The 20,052-nt window shown below is 40.8% G+C and overlaps 1 protein-coding gene and 1 long non-coding RNA gene across 8 annotated transcripts in view; one reads left to right on the top strand and one right to left on the bottom strand.

Annotated features, from left to right (window-relative positions):
* Positions 1-20,052, bottom strand: part of THADA (THADA armadillo repeat containing) — a 290,497-nt gene that overhangs the window by 214,290 nt on the left and 56,155 nt on the right. For all 7 annotated transcript variants that reach the window (XR_009457443.1, XM_019483252.2, XM_059718568.1 and 4 more), the window contains exons 24-27: positions 8,188-8,320; positions 5,919-6,032; positions 3,243-3,365; positions 1,264-1,355 (exon numbers count right to left, since the gene is read on the bottom strand). Coding sequence is in view for 6 of the 7 variants with exons in the window: in XM_019483252.2 (XP_019338797.1) it covers positions 1,264-1,355; positions 3,243-3,365; positions 5,919-6,032; positions 8,188-8,320 (462 nt within the window). In the remaining variant the exon portion in view is untranslated. The remainder of the gene's footprint in view (positions 1-1,263; positions 1,356-3,242; positions 3,366-5,918; positions 6,033-8,187; positions 8,321-20,052) is intronic.
* The window catches only part of LOC109282169 (uncharacterized), a 52,586-nt gene that overhangs the window by 24,717 nt on the left and 7,817 nt on the right, over positions 1-20,052 (top strand). The window contains exons 2-3 of the long non-coding RNA XR_009457466.1: positions 10,304-10,390; positions 19,702-19,755. This is a non-coding gene — a long non-coding RNA (uncharacterized LOC109282169). The remainder of the gene's footprint in view (positions 1-10,303; positions 10,391-19,701; positions 19,756-20,052) is intronic.

The following is a 20,052-nucleotide window of genomic DNA, read 5'->3' on the forward strand; positions in this document are numbered from 1 at the left end:
GGGCTGCATATCACCGATTGGATTGGTATCAGTCAATATGGCTCATTAATAAATCGGCCATCGGTATCAGCCCAAAAAATACCTGTGAACCCCTACTTAAAAGTAATTTCAAGACTACCATTAATTCCAGCCATATCCCTTTCCTACCCCCAAATTTTTGTTGCTGTTCACTCATTTTGCAAAAGCTATTTTTCCTTTTTTCCTTTATATGTAGGATAAATAAATTGGCTATAAAAGGAAAACTGACTACACATAATGTCCTGATAAAGAAACAATATATTAGAGAAAAATATGTTCAACAGTAATCACAATTAGTTAGTAATTTCTAGGTCGATCATGTTAGGATTCTGGGTCCAGTTCTGACTGTTCCTGCAGTGATTTTTTTTATAATTTCTCAGTTTATTTGCTTCTAAAAAACAGTACACAGCTCATCTTGACTGCCTTGTGGATTGAGGAAGCTATGGCCTTTGTCAGAGATGCATGGAAACATAAGCTACTCGACATCTGAGGCAACATCTGAACTCACAGTCTCCTTTCTCCCCTACTTGATATCTTTCCCACTCCCTCCTAAAAAAGTACATACATATTTTTTTAGGGATGAAAATATTTGTATTTGAGGATAACAACCAATGATATTTACTCTACTTGGTATCAAATTCCTATTATTGCAGAACAGCAGGAAAAAATGAAATAACAGTAACTGCAATCAACAACTATGTCATTATTCTCTAACTGTTATAAGGTTACTATACCAGGATAAGAATACCTATAGTTTACTGAATCATACAAAACGTAAGGGTTTTACTACAACCAGCCAGGGAAGTCACAACAATTGATCTAAGCCGACAAGAGGCTGAGGAGTTATTTAAAAAAAAATGAGTAAGAGCAATGCCTTGTGGGCTCAGGTATTCTATAAGCGAGACCAGGTTCTCAACTTCCTGAAAATCCAGGATGGTCCTAAGTGGCTCAGACAATATGGACCTCCCATTAAATTTTTTGGGAAGTGCAGGTGCTAAGCAATCAGGCTTTGAGACTTAGGCTCTGTCTGTGATGCTACCCTGGAATTTAGAAATAGTGCTTATTGCTTAAGCTGTTGGATCAAAAACACCAACTGCTAATTCTTGACCAAACAATTTAAATAAATTGAAATATTTTTGTAATATTATGCTTCAGATACATCTATAAAAGAAAGAAACATTTTCAAATTGTTCTTGGCTAAGGCAATGTTTTGGAAAAGTAAAGCTAATATCAGATGGAGCTTACCTGTTTTTTTTGGAATTTTCATCCTTCCCTCTTTTGACTCCAAAAATTCTTGTAATCAGGGCACTAAAAAGAAGTGTAGAGGAATTTCTTACCTAATACATAAAGAAATATGGGATAGGAATTAAGAAGCTTCCAAACAGCTCTTCAAATTTGTTTCTGTTAGCAATTTTAAAACCTAACAACACAGTATTTTATACTTCTGAACAGACAGATCTGCTAACCTACTACTGCATCTTTCTTGATGCAAAAGCATCAGAGGAAGCTGAAAACCACAGTCTACAGTATTCAACTTGAAAAGACAAGCAGTTTAATAGAGATCAATGTATCACCCAAACGATGGTGTGGCTTACTAGTTAAAATTTGGGCTTGGGAGGCATAAATCTGAGATCCATACTTAACCTTTCCAATCTTCCTGTGTAATGTCCCCCAATTTCCTTATCTTTAAAATGTGTACAAGGATGCCCTTTGGTGCCTGTCCAATTTCCTTAAGGTAGGCACCCTCACCAACTTGACCCAATAGTATGAGCCTCCACCATATCACATGGATTTTACTCTAATCGGGCACCCTTCATTCTTGCTGCTGCCATTATATGCTCAGGTTTTGGGGTTTTTTTCCGAGAGCCTCAATAATTGGCAGCAGGCAGAGGGTGCAGGAAAGCACAGCAGGCAATAAATGCCCAGAGGTATGGCTACTCTGCATGTGGAATAGCAGCACGCCACAGATATAGGTCAACTAGCTAAGGGACCGAAGCAAGTAGCTGCTCATTTATACAGCTCAGAAGTTATCCTGCTTCTCTATCAACTTGGGAGTCAGCAGGGTAACTTAGCCTGCACAGGCTTTCATACTACCATGGCTAGCCTGCTTCCAGTACACTGCAGAATAGCATGCAATGTAAGCATCTCCTATAGCTGACAAATTCTCTCCACCCCACGAGGTAAGAGACCTTTTCTTCCTCTCTCCCCAGAATGTGGTAAAAGGAGCTGTGTCACTATGTTTTTTGCCTCTGAAGGAGCCTCTTTACAACTGAGGCCATGAAAGGAAGAGTACTACTAAAATTCTTCTTCCTTCCCCTGCAGAACAATGCCATTTCTTCATTCCGTGAGGCAAAATATAATTTTTCAAGTTCTACCTTGTGCAAAGAAAGGAAATTGTTGTTTGCAGCATGGGACAGGGAGGCAATGTTAACGCTATACTGGATCTCATTCTGCTCAGGGACAGGCATTAGACAGAAATAATGTGCCTGTGAAGACCAGAGGAACACTCATCAGAAATCTAATCAGTTTCCAGTAGTCTGACATTTCATTCACTGGAATTCAGAGCTTTCAAAATTTCCAAAATGCTGGGACCATCACAGCTGATCTTGCTTATGGGCAAAGAATATCAAACTCATCATTCAGATTAAAACATTAAGAGGATAAGGCTTTCTGGAATATTTAAGTTGAGTGTGCTGGAAATACCTATCATTGAGGACAAAGTAAAAATATAAAACAGGTTTTCCATTGCTTTACAACATTTATTTTCAACTATGGAAGGTCATAAAACACTGGACCTTAAGAATCACATTCTGATTAACATATTGCAATGAGACCATAACCAATGATCACAAACAGTGTAATTGGAGTCTTACTAACATAACAAATATGAATCAAAATTTATCAGACAATCAGATACTTTTCTCTTTTGGAAGAGAATATACTTTTGCTACTCTTAAATTAGCAAGAAATTGCAGTATAGCAAGCCAAAATTGTATTGATATAGCAAAATACTGAGGCCCAAATTGAATTTTCTGAATTTTTTCCTCCAACAGCTGAAGGCACAAGAATGGGAAATACCATATATTTGATATGTAGCTGTGAAAGTTCAAATTCCAATAGCTATAATACTATTGCTTAGAGATATTAGTAATGTTCTAATTAGCACTACCACCACCACCACATGCCTCTTTCACTCAGTTAAAATGCATTAAGTATAAACTTACTGCCCAGACAGGAGATGTAAAACCAAGAATTGCTGCTTGTATTCCATCTGCTACATGAGGTATGATGTTTTCACCTAAGCGGGTATCCCTAAACAATGCCCTCAGGATATTTAAAGCATGAACCTGGAGGAACAGAATATAAATGTTAGCTGTTCTGTAACATGCCACTTGGAGGAAAAAGTCCTCAACTTGTGTAATTTAACCACATCAATAGAGACGAAGTGAAAACCTTACATATACAGTAAAATCTCCGCTATCTGGCATTTAGCTAACTGGAAATTCCATTAATTGGAATTTCCGGCTGACCAGCCAGACACAGACAGACGCAGCGAGGGAAAGACTGCATGCAGCAGTGGCCACCACCGCTCACCACTCTACGCTGCCCCGAGTTGCCAGCTGGGGGAGGAGGGGAGGGCGAGAGGGCTGATCTAGCAGCCTCCTGGGAGGCGGCTGGAACACCCCTGACTGCTGGCCTGGGCCAGAGCAGGCAGGCCCCGAGCCCTGCCCCCTGCCCTCCCCAGCAGGTGAACGCTTGTTGGGTTCAATGGCGCTCCAAACTTTACTTTGTGTAAAGTACCATAGTTAGAGCTCCCCGACAGGCTGCCTAAACTTCTGTATGCAGTCACAGATGCTGGATTTGCTGCTCTTAAAATGACCCAAACAGATGCCTATCCAACCTCTTCTTAAAACCTCAAAAAATATTCCATAATTTCCATAACTTCCCTAGGCAGCTTGTTCTTGTATCCTAGTGCTCTTTGAGGCAGAGCACCTTTGGGTGCCTGCCACTTCAAGGGGCTTGAGCAAGCTGTGGAGCAGGTGACCAGTGCAGTAGGCCCAATTAGGCAGCCACATGACTGCAGAGGGCCCCGGATTAGAGGAGGGCTGGGCAGCCTCAGTATAAGCCCAGGCTCAAGAAGCTGGGCCAGCAGTTACATCTAGGGAGGTTAGATGATCACATGTCTGGGGTCTTGTGAACCCAGCATTCATTCTTGCCTGTGGCAGGGGGTCAGGCTAGATGATCTGTTCAGGTCCCTCCTGACCCTAGCTACTATGAAATTATCACTCAGCCTGCAGCTCCCAGAACACTGAGAGGTCAGGGTAGGAAGTATGAGGATGGAGGAGGTTCCGGGTCCTGAAACTGCACCCTGCTGGGGCTGGATGGTGTAGTGGGGCTGCTGATGGCAGGGCAGTCTCCAGGAAATGCCACACCTCTGCCTCCCCAATGAAAGGTGAGGGTGGGGTGCAATATACCCTCAGCCCCCACTGCCTTGTGGGTACCCCATGGAGGGGAAGGGCTAGGGGAGCACACCCCAGCAGAAAAGCACAGGGCCCAGGTCCACCTGAGTGGACAAGATCAGCTTGGTATGGAATAGAAAGTCAGAAGCTGAATGGAGCAGGGTCTTTAGGGGCCTGAAGGACTTCACGCATGCCGGCCAGAGTAGTGACCCCAGTGAGGAAGGCAGAGAGGCCAAGGTGTGTCTGAGGACACCCGAGACCAAATGTGAGCCAGAGGCCAAATATGGGCCAACTAAGGGGCCGGCAGAGTCGGAAGTGATTTTGGATGCCATCTGCAAGGCATGGGACACTGTGCAAGGGGAGGTTTGGAGCAGTGTATTTGGCCCTTGGCATCAGGCTAATAAAATGGGCTGCCTCCCTCATTTTCCATCTTTTCTGATACACCAAGGCGAGGCAGAGCAAATTGCCCTAGACAGGCAGGAGAACTGATGTCATGACCGGTTTTGAGATAGCCCCGTCACACTCTTAAATTCAACATTTTTTCTTAAGATTTGATCTAAATCTGCCATCTCTGGCAAAGGAAAACAATTTTTTTCCATCTTGTACAAACTTGGTTTCTATTCCAAGTGGGAGATCACTTGGTAAAATTTTACCACTCACATTTATTCAGTAATATTAGAGGCAATAATCTAACAACAAAACCTATAATCAAAAGGAATGTGAATATTTTCACTACACTTGAAGAGGCACTGAAGGGAGAATACAATGTCAGCTATATGCAAGACTGGGTGCATCTGCACATGCAATTAACACAAAGTGATAAACTCCAGAGCATCTGAACTGCAATACACTACTCCCGAGTGCAGCATCTACACATGCAACAACTGGAACCAGGGTGAAGCAGGTCCAAGCTGGCAGCACGCTAAGGGAGTCAGCCCTGGGCTCCAGGTGACAGCGGGGGGCAGCGGAGGGGCTTGACTGGGGCATGACAGTGCCAAAAGCACAGTTGTGTGGCTAGGCAGCAGGCAGGAGTCTGGCCCCCTGCTGCCTGGGTGCAATTTACACCTGTGGTCACCGTCCACACATGCATTTCATTCCAGTTAATCACTCCACTGTAAGACAGTATTGTCCCTGACAGCACTATCTTGTAACGGAGTTAATTAATTTACTGTGTCCTAATACTGGCACACATGTAGACAGAGATGCTTTCCTGTGAAGCTAATTGGTCTACTCCACAGTAAAGTGCATGTATAGATGCACCCACTATTTATCAAAACACTTCTCATACATTTACATCTAGTCCAAAGACTACAAACTTTCTAAATGAATGTCTTAAAACCGCCTATTAATAATAAAAATGAATTACAGCTACTTTGAAAAAGATGAGGACTGATTTGAACTGAACTGAACTGCTTGAAAAAAGGAGTATTTACTTCTCACCTGTGGGATTGTACTTGTCGAATCATTCAAGGGAATAGCCAAAGATATCAACTCTTTCATTGTAATTTTCAACAAGTTTGTCGTACTCTTTTTTGGTTCTGAAGCCAACAACGCCTAAGGAAAAGGGTTAAAAACAAATTACTACATATTCTAGATGCATTCTTTTACAGTTTTATTTCAGCATCCATGTCTTTTTTTTTCCTACCTAATATGTTAACACAGCCTCTAGTGACTGAAAAGCACCCTGGGAAATTTGCACAAGAGGTTCAGTTGTAACCGTTTTGCTGTACTTCAAATTTTCTGAACCACTCATGGCTTTTGAATGAAATTTTTTGCATTTTTCCTACACAGGTGAATTTTCCTGAGACATCTCAGCAATATCCCTTCACCAATTTTCAAGTTGAGTAAAATAAAAACTTACATTTCCCCCATTATATAAGAATGAACTAATATTTTTTCAAAAACTAATTTACTATAGCAAAAACACCTGTTGTATTAAGTATACACGTACTTCACATTCTGGACAAATGCCTTAGATTCAAAACTTATTTTACACATACACACACACAGACACACACATGATTTGCTAGTTTATGGACTAGGGAAAAAACAACAAAAATTTCATTCTGCAAACACTGGAGAATCAAAAACCGTTTTCATTCTAAGGCAGGATAAAATCAGACTTTCTTTATGAAAAAAGGCAAAAGACACACTTTCTAGAATAGCAAACAGTCTAGTGTTTATCTTATGTTAAGACACTCACCTGGGGCTAGGAGAAATTCAAGCAGAATCTCCGCTCTGCCTAATTCAGGGTTACAGAGGCAGTCTCCCTCCCTCTAACAATCTGTCCTATTTTTGACAGTTGACAGCATATAGGCCAAACACTTCCTTCACATGTCGGAAATCCAGATTAGGAACATGGAGTGGAGCATGCATCTCTTGCATACTGAGAGGTACCTTAAGTGTCAGGAGATTAGGTAGACCAAGGTGGGAAGAGAGTGAGACCTTGCCCCAGAACTGCTAATGTCCTTGATCTGTTTTCCATCAAAATCAATCCATTCAATGCAACATTTGTATTATAGCATAAGGGCCTTTTTCACTAAAACAAGACTGTACTAAAATGTTTTCATCTAGTTCTAAGTACAACCATTTGTAAATTGTCAATCTCTGAGGGTTGGGACTTTTGGAGCCCACTCAGCCAATCAGAGGCATGGGAGGCCCTCCAGCCACAGACTGACAGGGCCCTGATATCAGCTATTAGATATAATGCCAAAAAGCCCCACTGAGATGCCCAATCTATACAGGGCAAACTGGGTCAAACTGATGCAATGCATCATCTGGGTATAAAATGTGCTCAAAGTGGGGGCGCACCAAGTTGAAAGTAAAGTGCTAGGGTTTGGGGTTGTTTTGTCTTGGGGGGTTTTTTGGTGGGGGGGTTCACGTCTGAAAGCCGCCACTGAGTCAAGGGAAGAAACAAGAATGATGAGAGGTTCAGAAAGTATGACCTAAGAAATGGTTGAAGGAATTGGTTTATTTAATCTGGTAGAAAGAGGATTTAGGGGATCTATGGTCTTCCAATATGACACTTTTTCCGGTTTTCTTGCTCACGACAACTGTTCTCATTGCAATGAAGGAAAAGAAGAAATCAGCTTGAACAGGTTACCTATGAAGGCTGTGAAATTTTCACTAGAGGTTTTTAAAAACACATTAAGGGCTGGCCTAAGTACACTTGATCCTGCCTCAGTACAGAAGACTGGTGTAGCTTATGTCTTGATATCCCTTTCAGTTCTACACTTTTATTTCATAACTGACACTTCAGAGCCATATCCACATTTTTAACAAGTAAAATAAGCAGCTATGTGCTATCAGAGACATACTTACAGTGTCTGAAATGAAACAAAGTTACATGTTTTCCAGGATTTGAACCAATAAAACTCATGTGCTTCATCCTCCAAAACACCAGTCATAAGATCCATCTTCCAGGCCAAACTTCTGTTCTGACCCATACTTCAGGCAATCCCAGTTGATGGGCCTGCATAAATATAAGCTATTCCAAAATATGGCCTCTCAACTGTACCAAAGTTGATAAAGTCCCCAGAAGCGGTATAAATTTGACCAAAAATAGGGAAAAATCATCGAAGAGCAAGCATACCACACACACACACACACACACACACACACACACTATACTTAGCAATATCTTATATGAGTTTATATATTTCAGACAGAAGCAGCAATAATAAAGGAAATTGCTAACTCTAGTAGGTACCTGTACATAAAATGGAATTCCAGCACTGCGCCTAGTGGCACATAGCTTAGATGAAGGATCACAAGATTTTATTTCTTCCAAAACACTGCACAACCATTGCTCTGGCAACCTCTGTAGACTCTCATTGTTACATCTGCATGACAAAAATAAGAATGGATAAGTAGGTAGGATAGAGAAAATCAAAACAGAAATATATATTAGACATGCACAAACTGATATACTAAAATGTATACAGCAGATGTGTACTTCATAGGATCATAGGAAAGTAGGGCTGGAAGGGACCTCCCAAAGTCATCTAATCCAGCCCCCTGCTCAAAATAGGGTCATCCCCAACCAAGCCATCCAAACCTATTATTGAAGCTTCATTTATTTTAGTTTTAAAACTGGATATCTCCCAAGGTTGGCACAAGTCATATCAAACCCACACAAGGTGTCACAAGAAAAAGTGTTTTTGGTGAAAAAGGAAAAACTCTATTGTCTTCATAACAATACAGCTTAGTCCCCTTCCCTCAGAAAGGTGCGCACAGATCCCAGTCAAGACAATGGAAGGGTGGTGAAGACTGGAGCCACTGAAACAGATCTGCTATTCAGTACCGTATACCTGGCATTTAACAACAAGCAGCCTGGGACGTTTCTTGACAGGACAGGGGCACTGAAAGAAGTGCTGCAAAGAAACTCCAAAAACTCAGATGGGAAACAAAGAAGGGAAGAGGAGCTCCAGTACAATTTCAGAAGATGCAAGACGTATTCCCTTGTACAGACGCAGCTACGTGGCCCTGCCCCTCTTCTGCTGGTGGTATGAATAATAACTACCTAAAATAGCTTGTGCATATGTGAAAAGTACAGATGAACCTTGTGCAAATCCTTAGGGTAGAAGACCATATGTAAACCTTCTCTCCATATACTGTAGCTGTGTACTGCCAACCAGAATCTGTTCCCTAGCTTTGGTCAGATTTTGCTATTTGATAAGACTTTATATAATGTGTTAATTAAACCAACTCAGAAAAAATATACCAAAGCACAATAGGGCTAACACTGCTAACACACACAGTGCCTTCTGTTCCAAGTAAACTTCCAAACTATGAGACTTCAAAAACCCCAAATTAAACAGCAGAAAAAACAGTTCAGTTAAGGTCTTCCCATACATCTCTGAAATAAATCAGTGTTTCAAGGAAAAAAACAAAACATTGTGAAAGCAGGAAATGCAGGGTTAAGATACTACTTCACATAATATGCCTCTGACTCTGCTCCCAAGAGGACACTGATAACTTGCTGCACGGTTCTTTCGGAAGTTGGATGTATTTCTTTAAACAACAGGAAACATATAGAAAATGTCATACTGAACACACAAGTTTTTAACAGTATTTTTTCAGCTAAAAACAAAAAGGAGAGCCAATTCATTATGTCCAGCAGGATCTCTATCAGTATTTTTCTTTGTACCAACACTGCTCTTTACCAAACTGAAGGTACTTCTAGACCGTGTGGAAAAGAATCCCGATTTGGGGTGTTTGTTTGTATGCTTTGGTTTTGGTCTTTTTTTACCCTCAGAAACATTAATATTCTTCTTGCATATGAAAGACATCAAGTAAATATAATCAGATTTTCCAATGCCTAGAGTTGACCTTGTCTCACAATCTGCACAGCTATAAGTGCCAAAGTCACCACTGCATGTTTATAACCTTAATATCTGTTGTACAAATAAGCTGTTTAGAAAGAACCCATGCAAGCATGCAAATGAATCAGGCTGAAAAATGGTCCTCACATTTGCATATGAACAGATTGGGTTTCCTCTCTTACCACTAGCACATCTAGTCTCAGAAGGCATGACCTGATGTTCCTTTCACCCTTCTAAAATTGTGCCTGATTATTCTTGACAATGGCTGCCTGGAAACAACTACACTATGAAACTTAGCATTTCCATATCAACAATAGAATGAACCGCAATACCTGCAGACAATAAAAAAATATACCACACCTAGTACAACTGGTCATAGACCCATGTCAAACCCAAATACCCCAAAGTAAAGCCAGAGAAAATTTACAATGGCCTGGAATACAAATTTATGTCTCCTGAATTTCAGCTATTTTTATTAATGCAGTTTCTGTTTTCATCTAGTGCACATACAACACATCATGGATCTACGATATAGACAGCATTACCTGCTATATAGATTTGACCCTGTCCCTCTGAGAGGCAGAAGAGGTAAGTTCTACTATATAAGGAACATGAGTTCCGTTCTTTGTTCTAGGAGAAGTGAATTTGTGTAAAGTTTGCCCTGCCCTCACCTAACCATGTTTGCATGTTAGAAATTCCATAACAGAGACCTTTCTTGCGCCCTGTTCCCTCTCAACAAGTCAGCATCAAGATTTCAACATAGGACCTTCACAGCCAGGCCACAATCTTCCAATGCATGAAGCAATGTTTTGCAAGTAGGTTGCACAACTACCTGCTATACAGCAACAGAATGGAGGGAAAGAAGACTCCTTGTTTCTATTCCTGGCCTGGAAAAGAAATGTCAAGCAGATCTTAAGAGACATGGTTACAGAAAGGATAAACAAGCACAGGAATTTAGAAGGTTTTTTTTTAAAGTAGCACAGCAGAGTGACTTGGGTTCTAAACCCAGCTCTATTTATCTGTAAAACAGGAGTATGATGTTTGCATAAATGAGCACATAAAATAGTAGGTGATGAAAGATGCACCGTATTAATGGTCCAGTCAGTAGCATATTTAGCAGTGGAGGTGGATTTCTCCCTCCCTTCTCAAAATCTACTACTCATGGCAGTGGTATTCCACGTGCATAAACACCAATCAAATGTATCCTAAAAATAGACACAAAAATCTACTGACTTTGTAATTATTAATAAACTATTAAGAGTTTATTAGGTAATTATTATTAGGTTGTGAGCAACCAGATAAGAGCTGTTACCAAGCCAGTTCAACGCTATGTGTTTCATGTCAATAATGCCACAGATTTTTTCCTTATTTCTTTTTTTTAATCTACATAACAAAGATGGTTTTTTAAAAGCTGGTTGCTTGAGGACAAGAACTCTCTTAACAGGAAGCACTGGATCGAAGGACCCTGGATTTGCATCATAAAGCTACCAGCTCATCCGTTTCAAGTAACTTAACTACTCAAATACCTCTGAAATCTACATTCCAAAAAAATCAACTTTAAACAAAAAATGCATAACTACCTTCTGTTTCATCAGACAGTCATTGGAACATTAATGGTTTTCTATTGGTATGATTTATACTCTGCATTTAAAGAATAATGCCACAGTAATGAGCGTCTAAAACCAAAAGGGGCAAGATACTACACAAACTCATGAGAAACTCTGCACAATGTAAATAAAGTGCTTTTTAGTTTGAAAAAACAAAAGCGAATTGGCTATGCAGGAGACTCTCCTTTAAAAGGCAAAATCAGCCAAAATACTTCTGCTAACAGTCCCTTGGTTTGAACTCCTGAAGTCAGGTGTTCTTGCTGAAAAGCATTCCATCCTGGGCCTTCACTTCCTTTTGTTTTTGAATCATAGTCTGATTCAGCTGACAATCAGCACACTGAATAAAGTCTATCTGTTTACTCATGCCAAGGCCTGTATAAGGTCAGTGTGAACAAGTCTTGCAGCATAGTAAATCATTAACTGATTTTGTGCTCATTTGAGGGCTTTGTGATAACTGTACAATTATCTTAAGGATCTTTAAGATGGTGATTATGGTGGGCACAATCTAACTAACGCTAATTTTAACATCTTTAATCTTATACAGTAGAAATTAACATATACAATGAAATAGAACCGAAGCCGTCAGCAATAAGTGCATGGATAAGGTCAAATGTGACTGGGGACGTCCATACTCACAGGCCTTGAGGCCTAGGATTTGCACATAGGATGACCACCCGGATATAGGGAGTACTGAGCCAGTATCCCACCTGCAATGGGTCTGGGAGGTAGGATACTGCCCCAGCTAAATGGCCCAATGAATATTTGATGTGGACATTGGAAATATAATTATATAATATATAATATAATTCCAATGTCCAATTATTTTAGACATAAAATACACTCTCAAAATATGCATCTAACATATTGTGAAGACAGAAAAAGGTGCTATTATTTATAAGCCCTTTGACTTATTTATCAAGTGTCTGAACTGTTTTCTTGCCATGAAGTATTTTTCCATCGTTCTTATACAAGTTGGCATTACCTCTTGTATGGCTTAAAGCTCTAAAAATAAATACTTCTATCCAAATTACAGGAATAGCCTTAAGCAAAAGAATTTTGGGAAGGAGCAGAACATCAAGTCTACTTCTATTCCAGGTGTTGCCTGAGGAAGAAAAAAGTTCAAGAAAATATAATTTAGCTGATAAAGCTAGCTCCTTAACATAGCCTTTTCAAATGCACTCTTTTAGTAATTTTTTCTCGCATGAATGCCATTTTACGTCTTTATTAAAAACAAGTAAATGCTTCCACTGATGCCTCAGCACAAGCCTGTAAAGAGGATTAACCATTATTATTAATACAACTATAATTATACCAACCTATAGGAATTATTCGTACCATAACACAAGTCCTAACTAGTCTCCCAGTTAAACAGTTGGGTGGCCTGTTAGCTCCTACAGAACACCTGGGTGGCTGAAATAAGGAGAAAGACAAGAGAAGTCAGGATTTAGACAAAAAAGTCAGAAGAGGAATATGCAAGCTGAAGGAGCCTTATTCTTTTCTCCATTTACTTTTTCTTTTCTCACTATGTTACATATGATATAATTTTACATGTTAAAAGCATTATAGTTCTACTGCCACAACTGTCACTCACGCTATACCTACCAGCCAGGAGGATACAAGCAGAGGCAGGTACCTAGGCAACAGACACTGCACCTTCTCTATCTTTTCTAATGAATATTCAAAGAAATCATTCCTTCCAATAGTGACACCACATATGTTCTATCCTATTGCCACACCTTTTCACAGATGTTTCAAGGATTACTAGATCTGTGAACTGCAGCTACCTTTCATCTACCATCCTGATGGCCACATTAGAAGGGTCAGAGAACATGACTTCATGTTCATGAAGGGAACATGGGGGGGGGGGAATGGGGGTCAAGGAATGGAGGGGGGGGTAATGGGGGTCAAGGAATGGAGCATAGTGGGGGCAGAGGGGCAGGTGCTCCCCAGCCAGGCCAGTGAATGTGACCCTGCCAGAAGTGGGATGGAGCTACGGGAGGCTCATCCAGAGGGCAGCTCCCAACTGCTACTCATACCCCTGGGTGAGGCATGGGGGGCATGCACCCCTATGGATTGGTGCGTGGGGTGAAGGCAGGCTGTCCACTGCGGGCTTCAGGCCAGGAGCTATGCCAGTCTCTTCCCAGCAAGGGACTGGGCCCAGGCTGGGCTGGGGGTGGGCTGGGTGGCAGCAGCACTGGAAGGGGTAGATTCATAGATGTTAGGGTTGGAAGGAACCTCAATAGATCAATAGTCCGACCCCCTGCATAGGCAGGAAAGAGTGCTGGGTCTAGATGACCCCAGCTAGATGGTTATCTAACCTCCTCTTGAAGACCCCCGGGGTAGGGGAGAGCACCACCTCCCTTGGAAGCCCGTTCCAGACCTTGGCCACTCGAACTGTGAAGAAGTTCTTCCTAATGTCCAATCTAAATCTGCTCTCTGTTAGCTTGTGGCCATTATTTCTTGTAACCCCCGGGGGCGCCTTGGTGAATAAATACTCACCAATTCCCTTCTGTGCCCCCGTGATGAACTCATAGGCAGCCACAAGGTCGCCTCTCAACCTTCTCTTGCGGAGGCTGAAAAGGTCCAGTTTCTCTAGTCTCTTCTCGTAGGGCTTGGTCTGCAAGCCCTTAACCATATGGGTGGCCCTTCTCTGGACCCTCTCCAGGTTATCCGCATCCCTCTTGAAGTGCGGCGCCCAGAATTGCATGCAGTACTCCAACTGCGGTCTGACCAGCGCCCGATAGAGGGGAAGTATCACCTCCTTGGATCTATTCGTCATGCATCTGCTGATGCACGATAAAGTGCCATTGGCTTTTCTGATGGCTTCGTCACACTGCCGACTCATGTTCATCTTAGAGTCCACTAGGACTCCAAGATCCCTTTCCACCTCTGTGCCACCCAGCAGGTCATTCCCTAGGCAGTAGGTGTGCTGGACATTTTTCCTCCCTAGGTGCAGCACTTTGCATTTCTCCTTGTTGAACTGCATTCTGTTGTTTTCTGCCCACTTGTCCAACCTGTCCAGGTCTGCTCGCAGCTGTTCCCTGCCCTCCGCATGTCCACTTCTCCCCATAGCTTTGTGTCATCTGCAAACTTGGACAGAGTACATTTCACTCCCTCGTCCAAGTCGCTGATGAAGACATTAAAGAGTATCGGTCCAATGACCGAGCCCTGCGGGACCCCACTGCTCACGCCCTTCCAGGTCGAAACCGACCCATCCACCACGGCTCTCTGGGCGCGACCCTCCAGCCAATTCACCACCCACCGGACCGTGCAGTCATCCAAGTCACAGCTATAGCCACCCTAAAATTTGACATAGCCACCCCTCCCAGCACCACTGCCACCCACCCCAAGCCCAGCCCCACTGCTGGGAAGAGGCTGGTGCAGTCCATGACCCCAAGGCTCTGCAGCGGCCAGCCCCTGCCCCTACCCCACTTCCTTCCTCACCATGGGGCCCTCCATCTACCTCCCCACCCCCACCCCAAACTCCTTTCCCCTCACAGACTTATTGGCCAGGCGTTGCTCTCCACACTACCAGGCTGCATTTCTGACCGCATGCATGCTGCAGCTGCATGCATGCATGTGGCATTTATCAGTGACACTATCGGCTATGCCAGCCAAAAAAAGGCCGATTGGCAATAATGTTAATTTTCCTTTTATTGGAGCCAATCCAATATGTGACCAACATATCAGTGCACCTTAGTGTAAACTGTACTCCATGGGGCTCTATACTCAAGTTAACCCATGTGCAAATGCAAGTTAAACAAGTTAAACAAATGCAAATGCTAATACTTCTGATTAATTGGCTGTTAGTCTTAGCTCCCTAGTTAAAACAAGATTTGAACTTCTTTGTTAAGAATTCAAGCTGAGTGCTTCTGTCTTCAGTATGTTACTCCAATATGATAAGAAATATCTTATGATACAGACACTGCAGTACCGGAAAGCACAAGGTAACATATAAATGTAATACTTAAATTGTGCCATGCTACACAAAAAAAGGTTATTCCATTTTATTTATTTATTTATTTAAGTAAATGGAACTTTCTTCCTTTAGCAGTAATAGGGAAAAGTATGCTGAAATGCAATCCAATACATTTCAAACTCCCCTAAAACTGTATTGCTTTGAAACTGCCACAAATAATTCTACCTCCTACTGTTACCCACCAAGGCCCTAAAGTAAAAGATTATAGATTATTGATTTTGAAAAGGAGGAGGCTACTCCCTTACATTTGGCAATAATATTTCCTTATGGTCTGGCAGGGAGGTTATTCTCCTAAGCAGCAGGTGGGCCTAAAGTTTAAGGCAAATAATAAAGCCAGACAATGTAAAAATGGTGATCACAAACTCATGCACATCACCTACCAGGTTAGGAAACCTAATATGCATCAGACTGAGGTAGTAATTATTTCTGCCAGACCAAATCATTAAAGTCTGTAATTAAAACATTACACAGTAACTTGATATGTAAATGACTTCAGCTGCAGTTCCATCAGTGGTTTTTGTGGCTTTGCAAATTTACCTTTTCTTCTTCCAGTTAAAACAATTGAATGCATGTCCATAACAGTTACTCTGATCAGTTTCACTAAATACAATAAATCTGTGAGACAAACTGCCAAAAGCCAGGAAATTCAAAGTTAAGGCTAAGTCTCTCTCTATAACTCTTCTGGCAGTACTTCTCATCTAAATTAATGGTGTGTTAACAATGAAGGGTCAACCTTAGCTTTGGATTTCCTGGATTTTAGTAGGTTTTTGGCATACATGTCATATAATTAGAAGTGTTTGCTTTGCACACATATTCAGAATTCAGTGTTCCAATCAGTGTAATCCTTTACCATGTGAGGAAGAGGTCTTTTTCCAGGTATTGTTTTGCTTTTCCAACAGGCAAACTGTAATTTGCTCTTTTTCTTTTGCCTGGTATTCATATTTTCTTCAAGATAGTAACCATTGTCTGTTTAATTGTTAAACATTAAGCAAAGAGACAAGAACCTGTCCCCAGTAAGTTATCACCATCTAGGGTGAAACCAATTCCAGAATATACCTACTTCATAAGAGAACCCCATTTAATTAAGGAGTGAATAGAATTGTCTTAGACTCATCCCTCCACTTCCTCTCTCTTCCAGTCCCCAGGATAGAAAGTAACATGAATGCCCATGATGAGCCAGAACTATGCAGAGTAGCTCTGGACCAGGCTATGCTGTACACTGGTTGGGGCCAGAATTGGAGGTGAATGAGCAATTAAGAGCCATAGCTGCCGTTTTTTTCTCTTCTGCAGGAATTGAGAAATGATCTACCCCAGTGTTGCCATTTCACAAGTAAATATAGTTTTAAAAACACATTTAGGGGTTCCAGTGTGCATTTTGTTTTCCTTTTTGGAAGCAAGCACTTTTGATCACCTATACTACCAGATGAATAAACTTGTGTTGGGCATGCTTTGGAAATCATGATCAGGATGATTTCAAGTGGAAAGCACAGATGCAGCAATTGGTTTAAAAAAGATTTTATTGTCCAAGTCAAAAAAAAAAGATGAACCTATTTTAAGTTCAAGTGGAAAAAAAAAGTTACAAAAACAAAAATATTCAAAGTTAAAAAAGAAATTGCCAATATCTACACAGACTGGGACAACCAATTTGTGATGTGCTAGCATACCCCCTTATTCCATGACTATCACAATTCTCTCCTAGCGGACTGAATTTTTTGATGTTTAAATCGCAGCCAATCACAATTTTAGCTACCTGTGACTGAGTTCTCAGATTCACATTTTTGCAAGCATGGTAAAATGGTGGACATGCTACCTAAAGGGAAAGAGGGCTAAATACTTTTGTTAGAAAAAAAATGCATGGGGCAAGGATTTTTTTGTGATATCATTTATTGAACCAGTTGTACAGTTGGGAGACCCATCTTCAATAGCCTTTACTTAAATGGGTTGTTTATGCATTATTTCACATGCCTATCTAGCTAAAAAAGTGTTGGACATATGCAGACATTTTGAACTGGTCGACAACTGAGCAAGTTTTCACTAGAATTATGCAACAAATGACCTGTTATTTTACTTTACATTGAATTAAGATTTTCAGTAGCTTCTTTATAAATTGACAATTTGCTTCAATTGCATATCTGCTGAATAGTTTCAAGTTCTAAGAACTCTTGTTATCAGACAGAAGGGGCATTGAAGTGGGCAGGTTATGCAACTTCAAAAGTCATGGAATGAGTCAGTACAAGTTAATGACACAGAGAAGTGTCTGTTCCCAGCTCCCCAGTGGAACTTTGTGCATCTTTATGTACTGGACTTGTAGAGAACCAGTAACCAGCTGGTATGAGAGATTAATCACTTTCAATGAGCTTCAATACATGCTTTTAGTTCAGTTACTCTGAAATGGCTCCTTTAAACACTTTGAATTTAGTGCAAAATAAAAAAGTCCTATAAATGGATACCTTAGTGGAGCTCAATTATGTTCTGAGTCATTAATGAAGTAGAGTGTTGCAATTAGAGCTGTATATGAAATCCTACAATTACGCAAACTACTATAATTTGAAGTTCCCAAACATTATTCCATTCTGTGTTACAAAAAGCTCCAGAGCTGTTGGATTTTTTTTTTCAATAAAAAACCTTCCAAAACCCAAAAACACATGCATCCAAACTAGCCACAGCTCAGTCTTTAGGGCACTCATCTAGGGGGTACGAGGCCCAGGTACAAGCAGCTGTAGCTCTCACTTTCCAAGCGAGTTTCCTAATCTGTAAACTATAGGAGTCGGTGTGTGTGGCACAGCAAACATTTGCAATTAATATTTTCCTATGATAAACAGCACAAGAGTGGGCTCAAATAATATTTTAGTTATTAATACAGAGGAGCTCAGCTCCAACAGGAGAAACTAAAACAATCGATGCCCTGTGGTTAGCGTCTTGAGCTGTGGAAGGCCCAACTTAAGTCTCCACATTCCCCACATTCCAGGTGAATTCCTTAGTTCAGCTATCAGGGATCCAGTCATCTGTCTTATTTCTCGTTCTGACCAGAAATTCCATGTCCCCAGGGAATTTCCTAATCACTGAGCTGTCGGCTTTTCAGGGGTCTCACTTTATTCCACCCATTCTGAACAGAAGTTTAATCGTCGACTTGAGAAAACCTTAACTACAACATTTGAATTGAGACTGACTGTTCCTGCAAAATGTTTTGGTTTGGGGGAACTGAGAGTCTCCAAAGAAAACAAACTTTCAACAAGAAATCTCAACCAGCTCTAGTTTCCAGAACACGAATTAGTAGCTGTATATCAGAAACACTTCAGGGGAAAATTCTTTAAATCTAAAATTGATAGTGCAGGTTGGAATTCAGCAGAGCTACACAAACTGGGCACGTTTCTCCAATTTGCCCAAATTCTGTTGAAGTGCAGCAATGAGAGGCTGGCTGCCAGAGAGCCAATTTCAACTCCCAAATTCTTAATGGCATATGTCCAGCAAAAAATAGAGCTGTATTGAAGTAGCTGGTAACTTCACACACAATGCTGCTCACGGACCTTAGGAAGGGCGAACAACTAAATGCGACTTGCTCTACCACATGCCCTCCTTTCCTTCTCTTACCACACTCTATCCCTTTGAAAAAAGACTGGGGAGGGATATTCCAACACGGGACCCTCTTGTCATTCCCTCCTTCTTCCCAAACCATACCCTTATAAAAAGGGACGCAAGAGAATGCTCTGGTGCAAAAGAAACAAAATCAACATATCTCTAACTAATGTATCCTGTAACATAAATTACAGAACTAATGAAAGATACAGAACTAATGGGAGAAATCTCTGCCATCTTTTAACCAGCAGAGATTTCTTATAAACAGAGATTATTAGCCAGGACTGCTATAAAATCACTTTGCAATGAATAGTGACACAGTGCTGAAAGACAGCTAACTCATTAACAGCATAGCTTGGATACCAGAAAAATAGCTATGGCCAGAAAACGAAAGGGAAAAGATGCATCAGTGTTAAGTCCAAAAAAAGAAAGAAAAAGAACACCCTACTCCTTAAGTCTTAGCACAACAATGCAAAAGAAAGAAACTAATTTTTCCTATGAAGAAATAATTTGTGAAACCAGAGAAAAGCAGAGTAGTGCACAAAAATAATATAGAAGAGAAAGATCATCAATACAAAAGTCTTCAGAAAAATTAAGGAGATAATTTTATTGTCCTTTTATGCTATCTTTTATTAAAATTTATTATTAAAGTTAAACTTGCAGGTTGGTTATTCCATAACTATCCATGAATTGTTCCTTTTTTTGACATTTTCTTTTGAAACATTGAATACTGCCAGGAAGATGGGGACTGATGGTCTGATTACATAGGAACAACAGGAATGCAACTACAGGTTAGTAATGCAACTACAATTTTCTGACTATACCCTACATTTCCTACTCCTACTGTTTGCTATATGTTGGCATGTGTTTGTCTTTCCTTCTGTTGCAAGCTATTTGGAAAAAGGACTTGATTTAAGGGGCTATTAATTAATGTGGCTAATATTAAAGGCATTTACCAGTAACTACTAATTTACTAAGTAATATTTTTTAAAAAAATCAGCAGAACTAAAGATACACACTAGACATCCTTAACCTAAGTAGCTTCTTTTATTGTATCTGGTCATCTGCCCTCAGCCCATCACATCTAT

The sequence above is a fragment of the Alligator mississippiensis genome, chromosome 1, assembly GCF_030867095.1.
Source record: "Alligator mississippiensis isolate rAllMis1 chromosome 1, rAllMis1, whole genome shotgun sequence".
In the NCBI taxonomy this organism is placed as follows: Eukaryota; Metazoa; Chordata; order Crocodylia; family Alligatoridae; genus Alligator; species Alligator mississippiensis.